General features: G+C 38.1%; 1 protein-coding gene across 4 annotated transcripts in view; it reads left to right on the top strand.

The window, feature by feature from the left end:
* Positions 1-387: 387 nt before the first annotated feature.
* ESR2 (estrogen receptor 2) overlaps positions 388-17,382 on the top strand; it is a 183,141-nt gene continuing 166,146 nt past the window's right edge. For all 4 annotated transcript variants that reach the window (XM_032621166.1, XM_032621167.1, XM_032621164.1 and 1 more), the window contains exons 1-3: positions 388-755; positions 2,619-2,791; positions 11,966-12,082. In XM_032621166.1, the coding sequence (XP_032477057.1) occupies positions 403-755; positions 2,619-2,791; positions 11,966-12,082 (643 nt within the window). In that variant the 5' untranslated portion in view covers positions 388-402. The remainder of the gene's footprint in view (positions 756-2,618; positions 2,792-11,965; positions 12,083-17,382) is intronic.

The raw sequence follows: 17,382 nt of genomic DNA, 5'->3' as shown, positions 1-17,382 counted from the left end.
GAACTCCCTGTGTTTTTTAAGTTTTAAAAGCACTTTATATTAAATTCTCATGGTAAAAAAATTACCATGGTTAACAACAAAAGCATTATGGAAGTGAATGAAGTAGAAAATAAGTTCCATGCTTTACCTTCCTACCCCTCTGAGGTTAATATTTTTGTGTATATTTTTCAGGATGTATTTCTAGGCCCATACAAGTGTGTGTGTGTGTGTGTGTGCGTGCGTGCGTGTGTGTGTTTAATAAAATTATGTCAACCTTTTTAATAGTATGCTTGTATCTGTAACTTAGAAATGTCTTTTTTTTTTCTTCACAGCCATACCTGTCTATGATTCTTTGAGAACATTATAATGTCCCTTTGTGCCTCTTCTCACAAGGAGTTTTCCTAGATGTTACCTATTCAAGACATGGATATCAAAAACTCACCATCTAGCCTTAACTCTCCTGTCTCCTACAACTGCAGTCAATCCATCCTACCCCTGGAACCAGGCCCTATATATATACCTTCCTCCTATGTAGAGAGCCACCATGAATATTCAGCCATGACATTCTATAGCCCTGCCGTGATGAATTACAGTATTCCCAATAACTCGGAAGGTGGGCCTGGTCGACAGACCACAAGCCCAAATGTATTGTGGCCAACTCCTGGGCACCTCTCTCCTTTAGCCATCCATTGCCAGTCGTCACTTCTGTATGCAGAACCTCAAAAGAGTCCTTGGTGTGAAACGAGATCATTAGAACACACCTTACCTGGGAACAGGTAAATCCAGTCTTCATTCTGAATTGTAGTTCATGGCCATTATTCAGATTGCTTTACGATTTAGTGAAAAGAAAGATATGTGTTATACAAGGTCTTCATTATTACATGGATCAAATAGAGCACCTAAAACATCTGATATTCTGAATTCTAGAATTCTGAATTCTAGAATATCTAATCTGATATTCTAGTTCTTACTAAAAAGTTGAGCTTACAGATCTGTGTTTTGGGGGAGAATTCAGTATCATGACTACTGTCTTTAGAAACTAAAGAATTTAACTTAAATCACTTTCTTCTTGATGAAGTGATTTGGGTTTGAAAAAGAAATTTTTACTTTCAGGTTAGATCCTTCTTATCTTGCAGTGAAATCACAATTTAGTGTTCATGACAAATTGTGTCCAAGATAAAAGTTAACTGTCGGTATTACAACTTAATGAAATACTAGACAGGTGAAGCCTGAAAAGACAGACAAACATTGGTACAAGCTTTTAAACAATGAACTAAAATAATAATTTTTTTTTTTTTTTTTTTTTGCGGTACGCGGGCCTCTCACTGTTGTGGCTTCTCCCGTTGCGGAGCACAGGCTCCGGACGCACAGGTTCAGTGGCCAAGTCTCACGGGCCCAGCCGCTCCGCGGCATGTGGGATCGTCCCGGACCGGGGCACGAACCCGTGTCCCCTGCATCAGCAGGTGGACTCTCAACCACTGCGCCACCAGGGAAGCCCAATAATAACATTTTATAAAGATCGATGGGAAACTATTTAAATGTGGACTTTAGTTGAACTTTCTTAAACTCTAAGGGCAAGGTAATATAATGGGTTATTTCCATTCAATTTGTAATGTTTTTTTTTTTTGGCTTCTCTGTGTGGCTTGTGGGATCTTAGTTCCCTGACCAGGGATCAAACCCAGATCTTTTTAATGATAATTATGGCTACAGAGAGCAGAGGTAGTATAGGGAGAAGCATGAAGGGGAGATAAATTTCCAAAACAACCAAAGTACTAAGTTATAGCATATTTGATATTGAAATGTATTACTTTCAAATATCGTAAAACTTTGAGAAAGCCGTATTACACAGTAATTTTATTTTTCTTCTTTAAAAAAATACTTCTTGTTTGTTGGTAAAAGAGAATACGAAAATTATAGATAACTTTTAAAAAATAATGTTTTCTCATTCAGGGTTTAAAGGAAGAAATATTTTGTTTCTGAGCACAAGTTCTAATCAGAGTTCTGCTAATATTTGGGTAAATTAAACCATAGTATAATTACCTTAATTTATAAATAATCGTACTTCTACTATTTCCTTTCCAAAAAGAAACATGCCGTAGCAAAATTAGGAACTAACCAGGTGTTTTTGGTGCCTGTTGGTGCTCCCTTGTGGGCTGTCCCTTCCTCTGTGGAAGCCCTGGCCCTCCCTCTACCCAGCATTGAACACCTTCCTCCAAAGCCTTCTCAAAGGACAGGTACATGTTCACGCTCTCCCCTTCTCTTCTCTCTTCTTCCTCTCTCCCCTTTTCTTCTCCCCACCATTTCCACCCAGACTGGATCTGGTCACATTACACTCAAAGTTGTACACCCTGATGGCTACAGCTGGCCATCCATGGTTACTGGTGCTCATCAGCACTGCATGGATGGGCATAAACTTGCTTAACCACTTTCGGGCATCAGTCATCCCAACAGGGTGACTCTTCATAGATCTGATATCAGTAACAACTGGTTTTGCTTGATCAGATTTCTTGGAATATATTTATCACGAACCCTTGAGGGCAAAGAGATAAATTAGGCAATGTTCATGCTGTTCGTTTTTCTAGAAAGGCCCTGTTTTATCTTTAATGCTCTTTTACAATGAATGTTTTCTTTGCCCCTAGAGAGACATTGAAAAGGAAGGCTAGTGGAAGCAGTTGTGCCAGCCCTGTTACTAGTCCAAGTTCAAAGAGGGATGCCCACTTCTGTGCGGTCTGCAGCGATTATGCATCGGGATATCACTATGGAGTCTGGTCGTGTGAAGGATGTAAGGCCTTTTTTAAAAGAAGCATTCAAGGTACAAGAGTATTGTTAGCTGCTTCTGTAGTTTTCCACTTTTGCTTTTAAACAAGTTTTCAGATGACCTGGCAGAAATTTCACCTTTGGCCTGCTTTGTACACAGAGTACTTGATGAGCAGTTCAGAGGATCATGTGTGTTTGCGGGTGGGGCGGATTGTTTCAAGTGTAGAGTACTTTATCTTTCATTGCAGATCTCTACCCCAGAACCCAAATGGGTCTCACCCCATCATCACCCATCGCCATCTTCTTGGGAGAAGACGTCTGCCTACAACCCTTGTGAAGATAAAGCTTGCAAAATAAATGTGTGCTCGTTAGGAACTGCAAAGATTGTTTCTTCCTTTGTCTTATGTTTAATATCTGGCATAAGTAACAGTCATGATGGTGGGCTGTCTCTCGAGGAAGAGAGAATAAACATGTTTTACGGAAATGATCAGAAGTCAGTAGTTCAACTCCAGTGGTCTCTAAGAATTTATCTAGAGGCATGTCTTGCCCTGAACTAGTGGAACCTCCTTCACAATCCCGTTTCCTGGTCTGGGTTTAGACTATTTCCCTACCCTTCTCCAAATTTCTGCTGGGCTGGGTTTTTGTTTGTTTGTTTGTTTTAGTGGCCTTTCTAATCAGTTTCAACTGTGCACACCTGGTTTCAAGGCCAGTCAGCCCCTTACCACACAAGTCCTTGTTGGCCCTAATTTGCTGAAGGCACTTTCCTGCTTACTCGTGCTCTTGGCCGTCTCTCTGCCCCTTAACCCCTCCCTTGCCAGCCCTACTTCCAGACAATGTCCTATGTTCCCATCTCAGAGCTCCCTCCCCTTTTCTGCCAAGGCCTCAGTGCCTTGTTCTTATCTGGTTAAGGAAAGCAACCTTAAAGCAATTCATAGTGTGCAAGCGGCAAGTGGTAATTTACTGAGTTAATTCACCCAGTGATAACTCTACATTAAGAGAGCATTTTACCTCGAGCAGAGAAGCTGATGTAATCCAGAGGGAGGTGAGGGGTAGAATGTTGGTAGATAAGGAATCACCTTCCTCTGAGTCCCCTGAAATTCACCCTTCATAGATGACCACCTGTTTATCCTGGACCCTCCACTTAGTAGCTCTGTGGCTTTACTTCCCAGCCTGTTTGCTCGTCTGTGTAATGGAGATACAGAGTTGTTCTAAAAAGGAAATGAGGTTGCTTATGTGAAAATATTTGGTCAGTTATAAACAACCTGCAAATTCAAGTTATTCTAGTTTTTCTTTTAACTCTTCTGTTTTCAGTTTAGATATCAATGTCTTTTCTTTCTTCCTTGTATTTCTCTTCGAATCCTAATCTCATTTAAACCCTCCTCCTCCAAAATCTTCATAGTTAGGTGGATGAGGGCCCTCTGCCATTTCCAAACTTTTCTTACCGAAAGGAAAAACAGCACAAAAGAAGCTGATGTCATCAAATATTATCAAAACATAAATCACGGTTGCTTATTTTTGCTTTTGCATACACAGAGCTTTTCATTCTATGTTTAACATATTCAGTGCTTAAATTTTTTTGTTTATGATCATTGTACTAGTAGATTATAAGGCCAGGTCCAGTTTCCTGCGATATATGATAAGAACAATTCAGGTTTTCTGAAATTCAGAACCAAACTCTTGATATGATGACAATTCTCTATCTTGTTGAGGTTCTAGAATTTTATCTCCTAAGGAAATTTTGACCCAAAACAACTAACTACATCCTTAAAAAAGAGAATTCTTATTTGCTGTTTGGGAAAAATCTCTGCATGGAATATCTTTCATGATACTTCATGAACCCTGAGACTGTAGCTGAAAACAATAAAACATAAGTTTCCTATGCTTTCCCCATGTCATTCTTTCCTACTGCATCCACAGAGGAACTGCTGGGAAAGGGAAAAGGAGTGTCATATCCTAAAAGTGCAAATGGGAAAGAGTTAGTGCTCTTACAATTGCTTCATGCCTAAATGATTATTTCTTTGGACTCTTCATATTTTTGGTGCCCTCTGGTATAAATGCATTGCAATAACTGAAAGTGGCTACTCAATTTTTTTGGTATGTTGAATGAAATAAGAATCAAATATATTTTCATAAATTGTCAATTTTATCCACATTGTTTTATTGAATAAATCCATTTTCATTGTTGTTTTTTGAATATAGGAGCTTAATTTTTTGTTTGAGATATAATTTACATACAGTAAAATTCCCCTATTTTATTTTTATAGTTTTATGAATTTTGAAAATACATGTAGTCATGTAACTACCACCATAATTAAGATATGGAACATTACTATAACCGCAAAATATTCCTTCATGCCCATTGTAGTCAATTTCACCCCAACCCCCCAGGCTCTGGTGACTCTTGATCTATTTTCTGTCCCTATAGTTTTGCCTTTTCTAGAATGTCATAAATCTTAAAGTATGTAACCATTTATGTATGGTTTCTTTCACTAATCATGTTGCTTTTAAGATTTATCTGTGTTGTTGGATGCATTAGTAGTTCATTCCTTTTTGTTACTAATATTCCAGTAGGTGTGCCCCATTTTGTTTATTTGTTCATTTGAGTTGTTTCTAGTTTTGTGCTATTTTAAGTAAAACTGCTATGAACATTTATGCATATCTCTCAGTGCAGACATCTTTTTGTTTCTTTTGGGTAAATATCTATGAGTAAAATGGCTGGTTGTATGATAAGCTAATGTATGTTTAGCTTTATAAGAAACTAACAAACTGTTTTCCAAAGTGGTTGAACCATTCTGTATTCTCAACAGCAATGTATGAGAGTTCCAGTTGCTCCATGTCCTTATCAAAACTTGATATTGTCAGTCTTTTAAAGTTTAGCCATTCCATTTATATTGGTATGTAGTTCTATCTCACTGTGGTTTTATTTTGCATTTTCTGATTACTGACAATTTTGAGCACCTTTTCTTGTGTTCATCAATTTTTTTCTATGTATATGATATATATTAAGTTCTATATATACTAGTGTTTAGTCTGACTGTTCTGTTGATCTGTCTCTTCATTCTTGTATAAGTACCACATTATTTTAAGTATTATAGTTTTATAATGAATTTTAATACATGCCAGTATAAATTCCTCCTATATTAAAAATGTCCTGGCTATTTTCTCATGTTTATTTGTCCACAGGAACATTAAAATAATTTTATTAAGTGACCTCCCATCCTTAATGTTAAGAAAAGTGGATATTTTATTAAACCTAAGAATTATTTTGAAAGGAAGCTCTGTAATAGTCTTCACATCAGGAAACACATTGACTCCATTTATTTAGGTCTTTTACATCTCATAAAATTTGGGGGTTTTTTTTGATATGTATTTGGCCCATTTCTTCATGTTATTTCCATAAAGTTCATCCTTCTGGCTATTTATTTTATATCCACATATCATAGTAATGATACTACTATACTCTACTATGCACTTTCATTTTGGTATTTATAATAACTTTTATCATTGTCATTTGAAAGTTAAAATCCATTTGACTGCTGCTCATGAATCTTTAACTCTTTATTTCTTAAGACATTATAGGCTAAGCTTTAAATGGGAAGCTGTAGCAGCCCATAGGTTGTGTAAAAGATTCTTACCTTCAAGGCATATATTCCATTACTTGGGACTTATTTGGTCTTGAACTCAAGAAGGATATCCTGAGGGAAGAAACAACAAGGTAGATGCTTGTTATTGAAGTATAAGAGTGCCAGGGAGGGTATGGGTAATAATTGCTCTGTTTTTTTCTTCTTTTTAAAGAGCTACATTATTTTATTTTATTTAAAAAAATATTTATTTATTGGCTGCATTGGGTCTTTGTTGCTGTGTGCGGGCTTTCTCTAGTTGTGACGAGTGGGGGCTGCTCTTTGTTGTGGTGCATGGGCTTCTCATTGCTGTGGCTTCTCTCTGTTGTGGATCACGGGGCTCTAGGCACACGGGCTTCAGCAGTTGTGGCACACGGGCTCAGTAGTTGTGGTGCACCGGCTTAGTTGCTCCAAGGCATGTGAGATCTTCCTGGACCAGGGCTCGAACCTGTGTTCCCTGCATTGGCAGGCAGATTCTTAACTGCTGCGCCACTAGGGAAGTCCCTAATTGCTCTGTTTTTAAAATAAGAAAACCGGGAGGCTGAGCTGATATTAAAGTCAATTCTTCTGATTTCAAGTCCAGTGCTGTCTCTTCCCTCCATGCAGTTGGATATGAATGATAATACATATTCAGACAGTCTCAATAATTTTGCAGAGAACAAAGATAACCTTTTATGTTTTATATTATAAAAAGCATATTTTCCTATAAAGTTTTATATCTTAACTAAAAGAATTAGCTTCATATTTTGCCTTTAATTTTGCTTTGAACTTTTCTCTTAGTTCTGTTAGTGTGGAGTAGCAGACTGTTGCATGGAACAAGAAAGCCATTTTAATACATGGGGTGTTTGGTGCAGTTCAAAGAGGACTTTTTTCTTTTTGCCAGAAATGAATTACCATGACCTTCTTGCATAAGACATTTTCTAGGCTATTTTATTGAGCATGTTCATATTATTGTGCTTTCGGATCCTTTTTTAAAAGTAAAATGATCTTTTACAGTAAACTCTGAGAGAAAAATAAAAGCCAACCTCTACTTGTCCCTTAAATGCTTATTGTTATGAACCTCCTTATAAAACCAATAAGGATGACATCATATATAGTTCTTAGAGGTTTTAGAAGATACTTAAAAGATTGCTTCTGCTATGGAAAGTGCTGTGGGATTACATTTATCTTCTAAGTATAAAGCATTATATTCTAAAGTACAATAGAAAGTTTCTGATTAGAAATATATTTTGGCTTTTAAAATTTATTTTTGTATATTATAAGTGAGGATAAAAGCAATACCAAGATAATTATCTGTTCCTTAAAATTTTTTTTATAGCACACCTTATGTTACCACCTATTCTTGAGTGTGTATGGAACCTGTAAATATGAAGACTGAGTCACTCCCTTGGTTAGGTTACATTTTATGGCAAATGGTATTGGAATAGTCTCTTGTGATTAGTTTCTTGTGATTATATAAGACTCCATCATAGCAGACTGTGGAGAAACTGGAAGTCAGAAAGATGTGCTTCTCCTGGCCTGGAAGGAAGCAAACATGTTGTGAGCTGCTTTTGGGCAAGGAACTGCAGGTGCCTCTAGGAGCTGAGAGCAGTGTCCAGCCTATAACTAGCAAGAAAATGGGAATCTCGGTCCTACAACTGCAAGGAATTGATTTTGTCAACAACTTAAATGAGCTTGAAAGAGGACCCTGAGCTTCAGATGAGACCGCAGCCCAGTCAATACGTTGGTTGCAGCCTTGTTGGGACCCTGAGTAGAGTAAGCTGCGTCTGCACTCTTTATTTGCAGAAACTATGAGATAATAAATTTGTTTGATTTTAAGCTTTTAAGTTTGTAGAAATTTATTATGTGGCATGGAAAACTAAAACAATAACTTTAAGGAGGTTATTGAACTGAGCTTAAGTGTTTTCATTTGTAAAATGGGGATTATAACTCTTTATAAGGGAAGTTATAGGACTAAATGAAATGCTGATGAAAACTACCCGGAAATCAGTAGGACATCAGGAATGTTGGTGTGTCAGGCTAGGAAGACGTTGCTTCCTGTACATGGCCAGGATGGAGGGTCACTTGAGAGAGTGGTTTTTGCATCTCTAGGGCACCTTTGCTGGTACCCAGGCCGATGCAGAGTGTGATGGTAGAGCCACAAACAACTGAATTTCAATTTGTGTTTTGTTGAACAGATGTTACTGGAATCTATCTAAAAGGGGAAAGGATTATAAAATTTAATTATGGTTCAATCATGGAACCATAGCTTTTTGAAGTGTTCTTTAAAATCTGGTGAGTTGGAAAAAGGAAAGTTAATTTCACAGCTTAAAACATTAACATTTGAAATATAGATAAATTTCAATTTATCTGTATTTGCATATTTATTTGTATGTGTCTATATTTGTGTGAATTCATTTATTGTTTGAGTAGCTAACAGCATTTTTAAAATGAGTCTCCAACTTACAGAAAATGTGCATATGCAATATAAAGAACGTTTTTTCCTGAAATCACGAGTTGCCAACATTATGCCCCGTCACCTCCGAACACTTAACATGTATTCCGGTAGAGCCACAAGGGTCAAATTGGGAAATTAGCATTGATACATTGTTACCATCTAATGTTTAGACTTGTTCCAGTTTTCCCAGTTGTCCTAACAGTGCCCTCTACAGCAAAAGGATCCAGTTTAGAATCACAGTTTGTATTTAGTTGTTAGGTCTTTAGCCTTTCTCTCTCTGTCCAGAACAGTTCCTCAGTTGTTCCTTGGTTTTTTTTTTTTTTTTTTTGTGGTACACGGGCCTCTCACTGTTGTGGCCTCTCCCGTTGTGGAGCACAGGCTCCAGACGCGCAGGCTCAGCGGCCATGGCTCACGGGCTCAGCCGCTCTGCGGCATGTGGGATCTTCCTGGACCAGGCCACGAACCTGTGTCCTCTGCATTGGCAGGCGGACTCTCAACCAGTGCGCCACCAGGGAAGCCCCGTTCCTTGGTTTTCATGATCTTGACAATTTGGAATCTTACAGGCCAGTTATTTTGCAGAATGCTCCTCACTGTGGGTTTGTGTGTTGGTTCCTCATCATTAGATTCAGCTTACACATTACTGGCCTATTGCAATATCACAGAAATGATGCTATATTCTTCTGACTGGCTCCTTTCATGTAGTGCCTGATTTCAATTTGTCCCAATACTAGTGATGTACACTTTGAATATTTGGTTAAGATGATGTCTGTGAGGCTAGTGATGTCCCTGCTTCCATGCTCTCTCGGGGGATAGAGTTAGGGAATATATTTATTCCAGTATATATATTTATTTGGGTGTCCAAATTATCCCAGATTTGGCCAGTAGTGTTCCCTTAAACTGGCTTCTGTATCTTTTTTGACATGTGCCCCTAACACTCTAGACACTTCTTTACTTCCTGGCACAACAAGATGTTTCAGGCTTATCTTGTACTTTCCCTGCCCCAGCGGGATAAGCTGGAATAAACTGTTTCTCCAAGGTTCCCAGTTTCCTGTGAGTGGAGAATGATATACATAAACCAAGATCTGGGTGTTAGTTTACTCATTGCTGTTGGGATATCTCTGCTTCCAGTCTGTCTCAGAGGATAGAGTATTTGTTCTAGTATATATAAATATTATATATATATATATATATATACACACACACACACACACACACACATATAAAAGATATATAATGTATAAAATTTCATATTTATATTCAGTTTAGAAAAGAAGTAAAGAGCAACCTCCTGTGTGACTAGTGCCCAGGCCATGAAATAGGATATCTCCAGAAACAAACCCTCTGGGTGGTCCTTTTAGTTACAGCACCTTCTCCCCCTACAGAGGTGAGACAGTTCTAACTTCTGCCTTCCTTGCCATGTTTTTATTGCCTATGCATGTAACCCTAAACAATATAGTTTTTTCTATTTTTGAACTTTATATAAATGGAATCCTCTCCTTTATGTTCTTTTGTGACTTCTTTTATGACTTGCTCATTTAGTTTATCATTGAGATTCATCCATTTTCCACATTGAAATTATGGGCCATTATAGGTTTTATCGTAAGAAGTTCAGGCTCTATTGAAAGACTCAATTAAGAAATAAAGGCACCATAATACCCTGTTCACTTCTACTTTTTATATATTTTATTATAATTTCTGTTCCTTAACTCTCTCAGGTCTCTGTATTTATCTTCATCCTCCCTACTATTACCAATCCAGGCAGGCAGCCTCCTTTCTGGTTTGCACAGCAACAGGGGGTTCTTGCTTGGTCTCCTGGCCTTCATCAATCTTGCTGCCTCTAATCTGTTTTCCATACAGCATCTGAAGTAATGCTTTTGGTGTTTTTATTTTTTGTTTTTCTTTGGCTGCATTGGGTCTTCATTGCTGAACGTGAGCTTTCTTTAGTTGTGGCCAGCAGGGGCTGCACTTCGTTGCAGTGCGCGGGCTTCCCATTGCGGCTGCTTCTCTTGTTGCGGAGCACGGGCTCTAGGCACATGGGCTTCAGTAGTTGCGGCGCATGGGCTCAGTAGTTGTGGCGCGTGGGCTTAGTTGCCCTGCAGCATGTGGGATCTTCCCAGACTAGGGATCGAACCTGTGTCCCCTGCATTGGCAGGCAGATTCTTAACCACTGCTCCACCAGGGAAGTCCCAGTGCTGCTTTTTGAAATGGAAATTTTCTTGTTTCTTCTTTACATAAAAGAAGTACCATTGTCTTAGTCAGATATTGCTATACAACTCTATTTAGGCTGTAGATTACTACAGTGAGCATCATTTTTTTATTTATGGGTCTGTGAGTTGTTTAGGGTGGCCCTACTTCATAAGGCTTGGCTCTGGGCTTTGGGTTGAGTTCTGGTCTGCACCACACGTCTCCACATTCTCCTTGGACCAGTGGCTACCCTAGGCATTTTCTTCTCATGGGCACTCAAGAGGCCAAGCCAAACCTTTGGAGTATCACATCTACTTCCATACCATTGGCAAGTCCCACGGCCAAGCCCGACGTGAGTTGGTGAGGAGGTGTACTCTGCCTGCTGTAATACACTGTAATGTCACAGGCTGAGGGAGGGAGTGAAGAATTAAAAACGATAATTTAACCCACCACAACCGTTATCAAGTGGCAGTTCTTTCTGTCCTTGTTTTGCTTGATGATTTCTATATTCTCTTATTGACCAGTGTAGTTCTCTTATTTAGCTGTGAATTCCTATAAAAATAACATGTTAAATACCACGGAGGAATGTATGTAAAAGAGTACAAGCAGTTGAATTTGGTGACCTGATACAAGTGTTACTCTCAAGGAGTCCTGTGACTTGGAGCAAATCAATTTCAGGTGACTGTCTCACTTTCCATGTCTAGAGGAGACTATTTCTAAATGTATCTCTTCAGAGTTCTAAGAACATGCAGAGAATAACCTATTCAAAAGGGTAGGACATTGAAATATTCTGAGGTTTCCTTTACTCACGAACGAGGCACTGATGAGGCTGAACTTGGTTTTTATACCTGTACCTGTGGTTAAGAAGTTTCCTATCTCTCAGCTGGATAGCGTTAGTTGTGTTGTTGACCAGGAAGAGATTTAGCCAAAATATTATAACAATAAACTTCCTTTTTTTGTTGTTTTTGTTTTTTTTGCTCTGCTGTAGGACATAATGATTATATTTGTCCAGCTACAAATCAGTGTACAATAGACAAGAACCGGCGTAAAAGCTGCCAGGCCTGCCGACTTCGGAAGTGCTATGAAGTCGGAATGGTGAAGTGTGGTGAGTGTTCCCTTCCCCTTCTGTGATATGTGGGACATGCTGAGAGCCATGTCAAACTGGGGACAGTTTGAGGACCTGGAGACATGTAGCCTGGATGAGAGGAGATTTAGAACATGGTAATTATCTTCAGGTGTGTGTATGCTGTCCCATTGCAGGGGTGTTGACTTATTCTCTAAAGCTGCAGAGGACAGAGCTGGGGTGAACAGGAGCAAGCTGTAAGAGGCAGATTTTGGCCCAATGTAGGGAAGAACTTTCTACAGTTCAAGTGGTCTGACCACAGAATAGGCTGCTGTATGAATTAGAGAACTCTAGCCACTGAGGTGCTCAAATGGGCTGGATGACCATCTGCCTGAGGCCTTGAAAAGTCTAAGGATGAAGTTCAGGTAAATGTTCACGGTTAAAGCTCTGACAAGAAAGTTGACTATCTTGTGGGCTACTTGGGATGACTCGTGCCTGTCCCTCCATTTAACTTTCTAGAAGTGGAAAAAATATGCACAGGGGTCAGAAACATGATAGACCTATGGAAAGCACATAGAGTATGGATTTTGTTCTAAGGCAGTATGTGTGCATATATATGTGAACACACACATATACATACATGAAAAAACAAAGAGAAATGAGAACATTAGTATAACAGCTGACGACGATGCTTACACTGCATTGTCTCCACCTGGCTAACTTGATTCACTTGTTGTACATACTCGCTTGTTTATATACAGTCATATCAGCTCTGCCTGTACTTTTCTTATTCTTCTGCCAGCCAGTATTTTAGCAGTGGTTTGTTGTTATTTCTCTCTTTGTAACTATTTGAAAAATTAAAAAAAAAATCCTCTCTTTTCTCCCTGACAGTCTCTTAGTAGCTCTGCTCCTTGAACATTCTCTGTTCCCTCCCCTAGTTCAGAATTAGAGCAGAAGTTCTCTTAATTTAATCGCAGTTCTCTGGCTTCCTAAAATCACTTGTGTTCTCCATTTGCTCTGTAAAATATCCTGCCAATGCCCATGACCTCCCAGTGGGTATTGGTTACTTTCATAAACGCCGCTTCAGCTATATCCTTATCAGTAACCAATGGGCTTCTTCCCAACCTGTTTCTACTCGTTGTAGTTGTTAAATCATATAATTTAATTAAACTTTATGCAAACATATGAAATATGAGTAGGAAAAGATAGTTGTTCCTGTGAAAGCTTTGAATAAAACTGTAAAGGACTAATAGCTATTGGGTTAGGTATGGGTAAGATTGGGGCCAAACCATTTATACACCTATAAAGAGTCTGCATTCAGATTGCTTTAGGAGTGCCTAAGTTCTTGCTCTGTTTTAATGAAGCTGAAACTGAAAATCCAGAGACAAGGTAACTTGTGATTAAATTGGCAGAGGTGCTTAAAGAGAAATCCTTGGCCCTCTGACCAAAGACTGCAAATAAATATATCATGTTTTAAGTAAAACGATATTTTAAATTGTATACTTAAAAAAGAAAAGATTTCCAATTTAGCCTTAGGTTAGAAACGCTTTTAATGTACTAGAGTCTGTTAGTGGCTGTGGTTCTCCTGGTTTGGGACCAGGGCAGTAGCACATACACTCCAGCTGTAGGGGACAGTGTATGCAGTGAGAAGAACAGCAGGACTGGACCCCCCCGACACACAGATGGAATCTCATTTTTTTTTGTCTCATTACTTCTTGCTAACGGTGACTATGCTTAAACGACCTAACCTTTCTGGCCCTCGGTTTCCTTATCTCTGAAACAGAGGTATCTGCTTCATTGAGTTTTGTGAGGAATAAAGACCTAACACAGTGCCTGGCGTTAAATTTTGCTTTTCCTTCCTTTCTCCCTTGTTGAAAGGCTCATATAAGTTAGGAGTTTTGATACAATACAGTTTCAGAAAGCAGGGTTCAGAGATGTTCCTGAATTTTTCCTGGAAAAGGTCATTGAATTTGACCAAAAAGTCACTGTATAGGGCTAAGAAAAAATATTTCATTATCTTAGATTACAGAAGGAATGAGATGGATTGATGTGCAAACAGATGGATATTTTGGCCCTTTACTGACCACGGGAAAAGACGATTAGGAATGAATTTTCTTAACTGTGCCTCCCTCCTTTCCCAGCCCTCTTCTCGTCTGTCCTCCTGAGAAAACCCTTGATCTAGATTCTTCCTTCTATCCAATCTTAGAGGATTAGGGATTCTCCCTGCATTCTGGATCCTCCTGCATAATTCCACTTCCCCGTTTTATTCAGAAATCCTGTCCCTTTTGTCATCACCTTTTTCTTCTGCATTTCCAGTCCTTTCTGCTGAGGTATTAATATCATTGTTTCAATGGTAGGAGGGTACCCACCCAGACTAGCTCCAGGGACAAGGCTTCATTATAAGAATATACTGAAATGCAAATAGGCAGGAAACCGACCTGAGTAACTGTATACCTGATCTAGAACCCTGTGTTGGGACAATAGCTCGGCATCTTTCAGATGCCATCTCTTTATTCACCCGCTGTGGAGACACTTGAAAGTAATTTGATAGGGAGGTGATATAAAATTGTTGTTAAAAGCACCAGCTCTGCATTCAGAACACTGATTGGTTTTAGATCCTGCTTCTGCTATTTTCTAGCTTTTCTACCTTGGGCAAGTTACTTGAGCTTTCTTGTGCCTGGATCCTCCCCTGTATGTTGGAGATAGTAATAGCACCTTTTCTCTAGGGTGGTTGTCAGGATGGGATAATCTATATACAATAATACACAATGTCTGGCATACGGAAGCTTCCAGTAGATACTAGTTGTCACGATCATCATTTACCATGGTTGTTGTTGTCATCATCTTTTCGCTGGGGCACTTTCTAATATGGAGCACTCCTATTTGGTACTTTCTCATTAAGCTCACTCAGAGGCACACTGAGTGACTGCTTGGATTACGGTGTCAAAGCCATAACACTAGGAATGTCCTTGGTAGAAAAATGTGAGTTCTTTGTCAATGACTTTATTTTTTGACCTTCTCAATTTCATTTTATTCCAGTGTATACAATACAACTTGGTTTACCAGTTAAAACTAGGAACTCTATCAATAGATTCTAGGGGCTTTATTTTATTGATCCCAACTTAGAACAGGGTCTAGTACATAGAACTTTGTTGGGGAAATTTGGTCAAATAAATTTGAATGTGTGGAATCAAAACCTTTTACTTTGTATGGAAATCTGTTTTGTAAACTCCTTATCCTCATATACTCCACAAAAGAGAAATGTGTGATCAGAAAGATACTTTCTTAACCATACATTTTGTCCCACTTTACCCTGGAGGTATAATCGAACTTTAATAATATAATTATAATATTATATATAATGTAAATAATAATAGCACTTTATCTGATTACTAATAAAATGAATTACATTTTAGGCTTTTAATTCTTTTCATGAAAATTTTGATTCAGTTATCCCTAGATGAATAGAGCCCTTTCTTCTACTGCAGTTAGCCAAGAATAAGGGAAATTCAGATAAATTTTCTTGGAAGCAAATAATTTAAATTTGCTCATACCTCCTAACTAATATTTCTTTGTATAAATGTGGACAATTGAATTTCGTGAACAAACACAGTGGTGGGAGTATAGAAACTAGGCATTCTGATTTTAACTTTTAGATTTTTTTTAGGGAAGATTCATATAAATGTTGTGCCCATGCTAACAACATCTTGACTAGTGTCTTTTTTTTTGTGTGTGGTACGCGGGCCTCTCACTGTTGTGGCCTCTCCCGTTGCGGAGCACAGGCTCCGGACGCGCAGGCTCAGCAGTCATGGCTCACGGGCCTAGCCGCTCTGCGGCATGTGGGATCTTCCCGGACCGGGGCACGAGCCCGTGTCCCCTGCATCGGCAGGCGGACTCTCAACCACTGCGCCACCAGGGAAGCCCGACTTATGTCTTTTTAAATTCCATCTTACATTTTTGTCTTTAACCAATGAATATTTAGAAATATTTTGTGCTCATAGGACTTCGGAAGTTATATTTTTGTTACTGATTTCTATTTTTATTGTGATCAGAGAATATGATCTATATGATATCAGTTTTAGTTAAAGTTTTATTAATGACTTGTTATGTGATAATTTTTGCAAATGCCATGAGCTTTTATAGCTCAAGCTTCTTAATTGTGCAGTTCAAATGTTCTGTATTCTTTTTCCCCATCTATTTTGTTAGTTTCTGAGAGAGATACAGTAAAACATCCCATTATATTGATATTAGTGTATTTGTCAATTTCTCTTTTTCTTTCAATCACTTTTTGGCATTTTGTTTGTAGGCTGTGTTTTCTTGTTGTTTTGATGTATATGAGCTTAGAATTATTTACCTTCCTTTTATAATCTACTTATGAGACCTTAATAATGATTTTTGCCTTTAAGTTTATTTTGTCTGATAGTGACTCCAATTTATTTGGTTAATTTTTGCCATTGTATCTTCTTCTACCCCTTTACTTTCAGTTTTTCTGCATGTTAGATGTATTCCTTATAACCAGTCTATGTCTAGATTAAAAAATATGTCTGATCTCAGAGTTGCTCTTAATTGATTAATTTAGTCTGTTTATGTTTATTGTGATCGTTAGTATTTGGGTTCATTTCTATCATCTTATTTTGTGCTTTTTAAAAAAATTAATCACATATTTTCTACTTTTTTTCCTTTTTGGAGTTGATCATATTTTCCTGGTTTCTTTTTTCTCTTCTGCCAGTTTGGAAATCATACATTCTGTTTTAATTCTTTTAGTGACACTATTTCTATTTTTAGCATGCATTCCTGATTAATTTTAGAATCAAGCCACTCTAATAGATATCTCTCTTCCTAAATAAAAATTTTTTGAATGTTCTAGTCAAAATTATTCCTCTCTCATCTTATATGTTATTGTCTGGTATTTTGGTTCTACCTTGTTTCTGTACCTCGAAAAATTATTATTATTTTATTCAGTGTTTTTCAGATTTACTCACATATTTACCAGTTTATTTTCTTACCACTGCTTCTTGACTTTCTTTGCTTCCTTCAGGTTCATTTTTCTCCATCCCAAAGAACATAGTATTTATTTCAAAGGGGCTGTGAGTGATATATGTTCCCAATCTTTTTAAACTGAAAATACCTTTAATTTATCCTCACTCTTGAATGATAGGTTAGCTGGGAATATAATTCTGAATTGAAAGCTTCTTTCTTTTTTTTTTTTAATTTATTTATTTTAAGTAATTTATTTTTGGCTAGTTGGGTCTTTGTTGCTGCGCGTGGGCTTTCTCTAGTTGGGGCGAGCAGGGGCTACTCTTCGTTGTGGTGCCCAGGCGTCTCATTGTGGTGGCTTCTCT

This window comes from Phocoena sinus, chromosome 2, assembly GCF_008692025.1.
Source record: "Phocoena sinus isolate mPhoSin1 chromosome 2, mPhoSin1.pri, whole genome shotgun sequence".
Classification (NCBI taxonomy): Eukaryota; Metazoa; Chordata; class Mammalia; order Artiodactyla; family Phocoenidae; genus Phocoena; species Phocoena sinus.
This window is presented reverse-complemented; position numbering and strand designations above follow the sequence as displayed.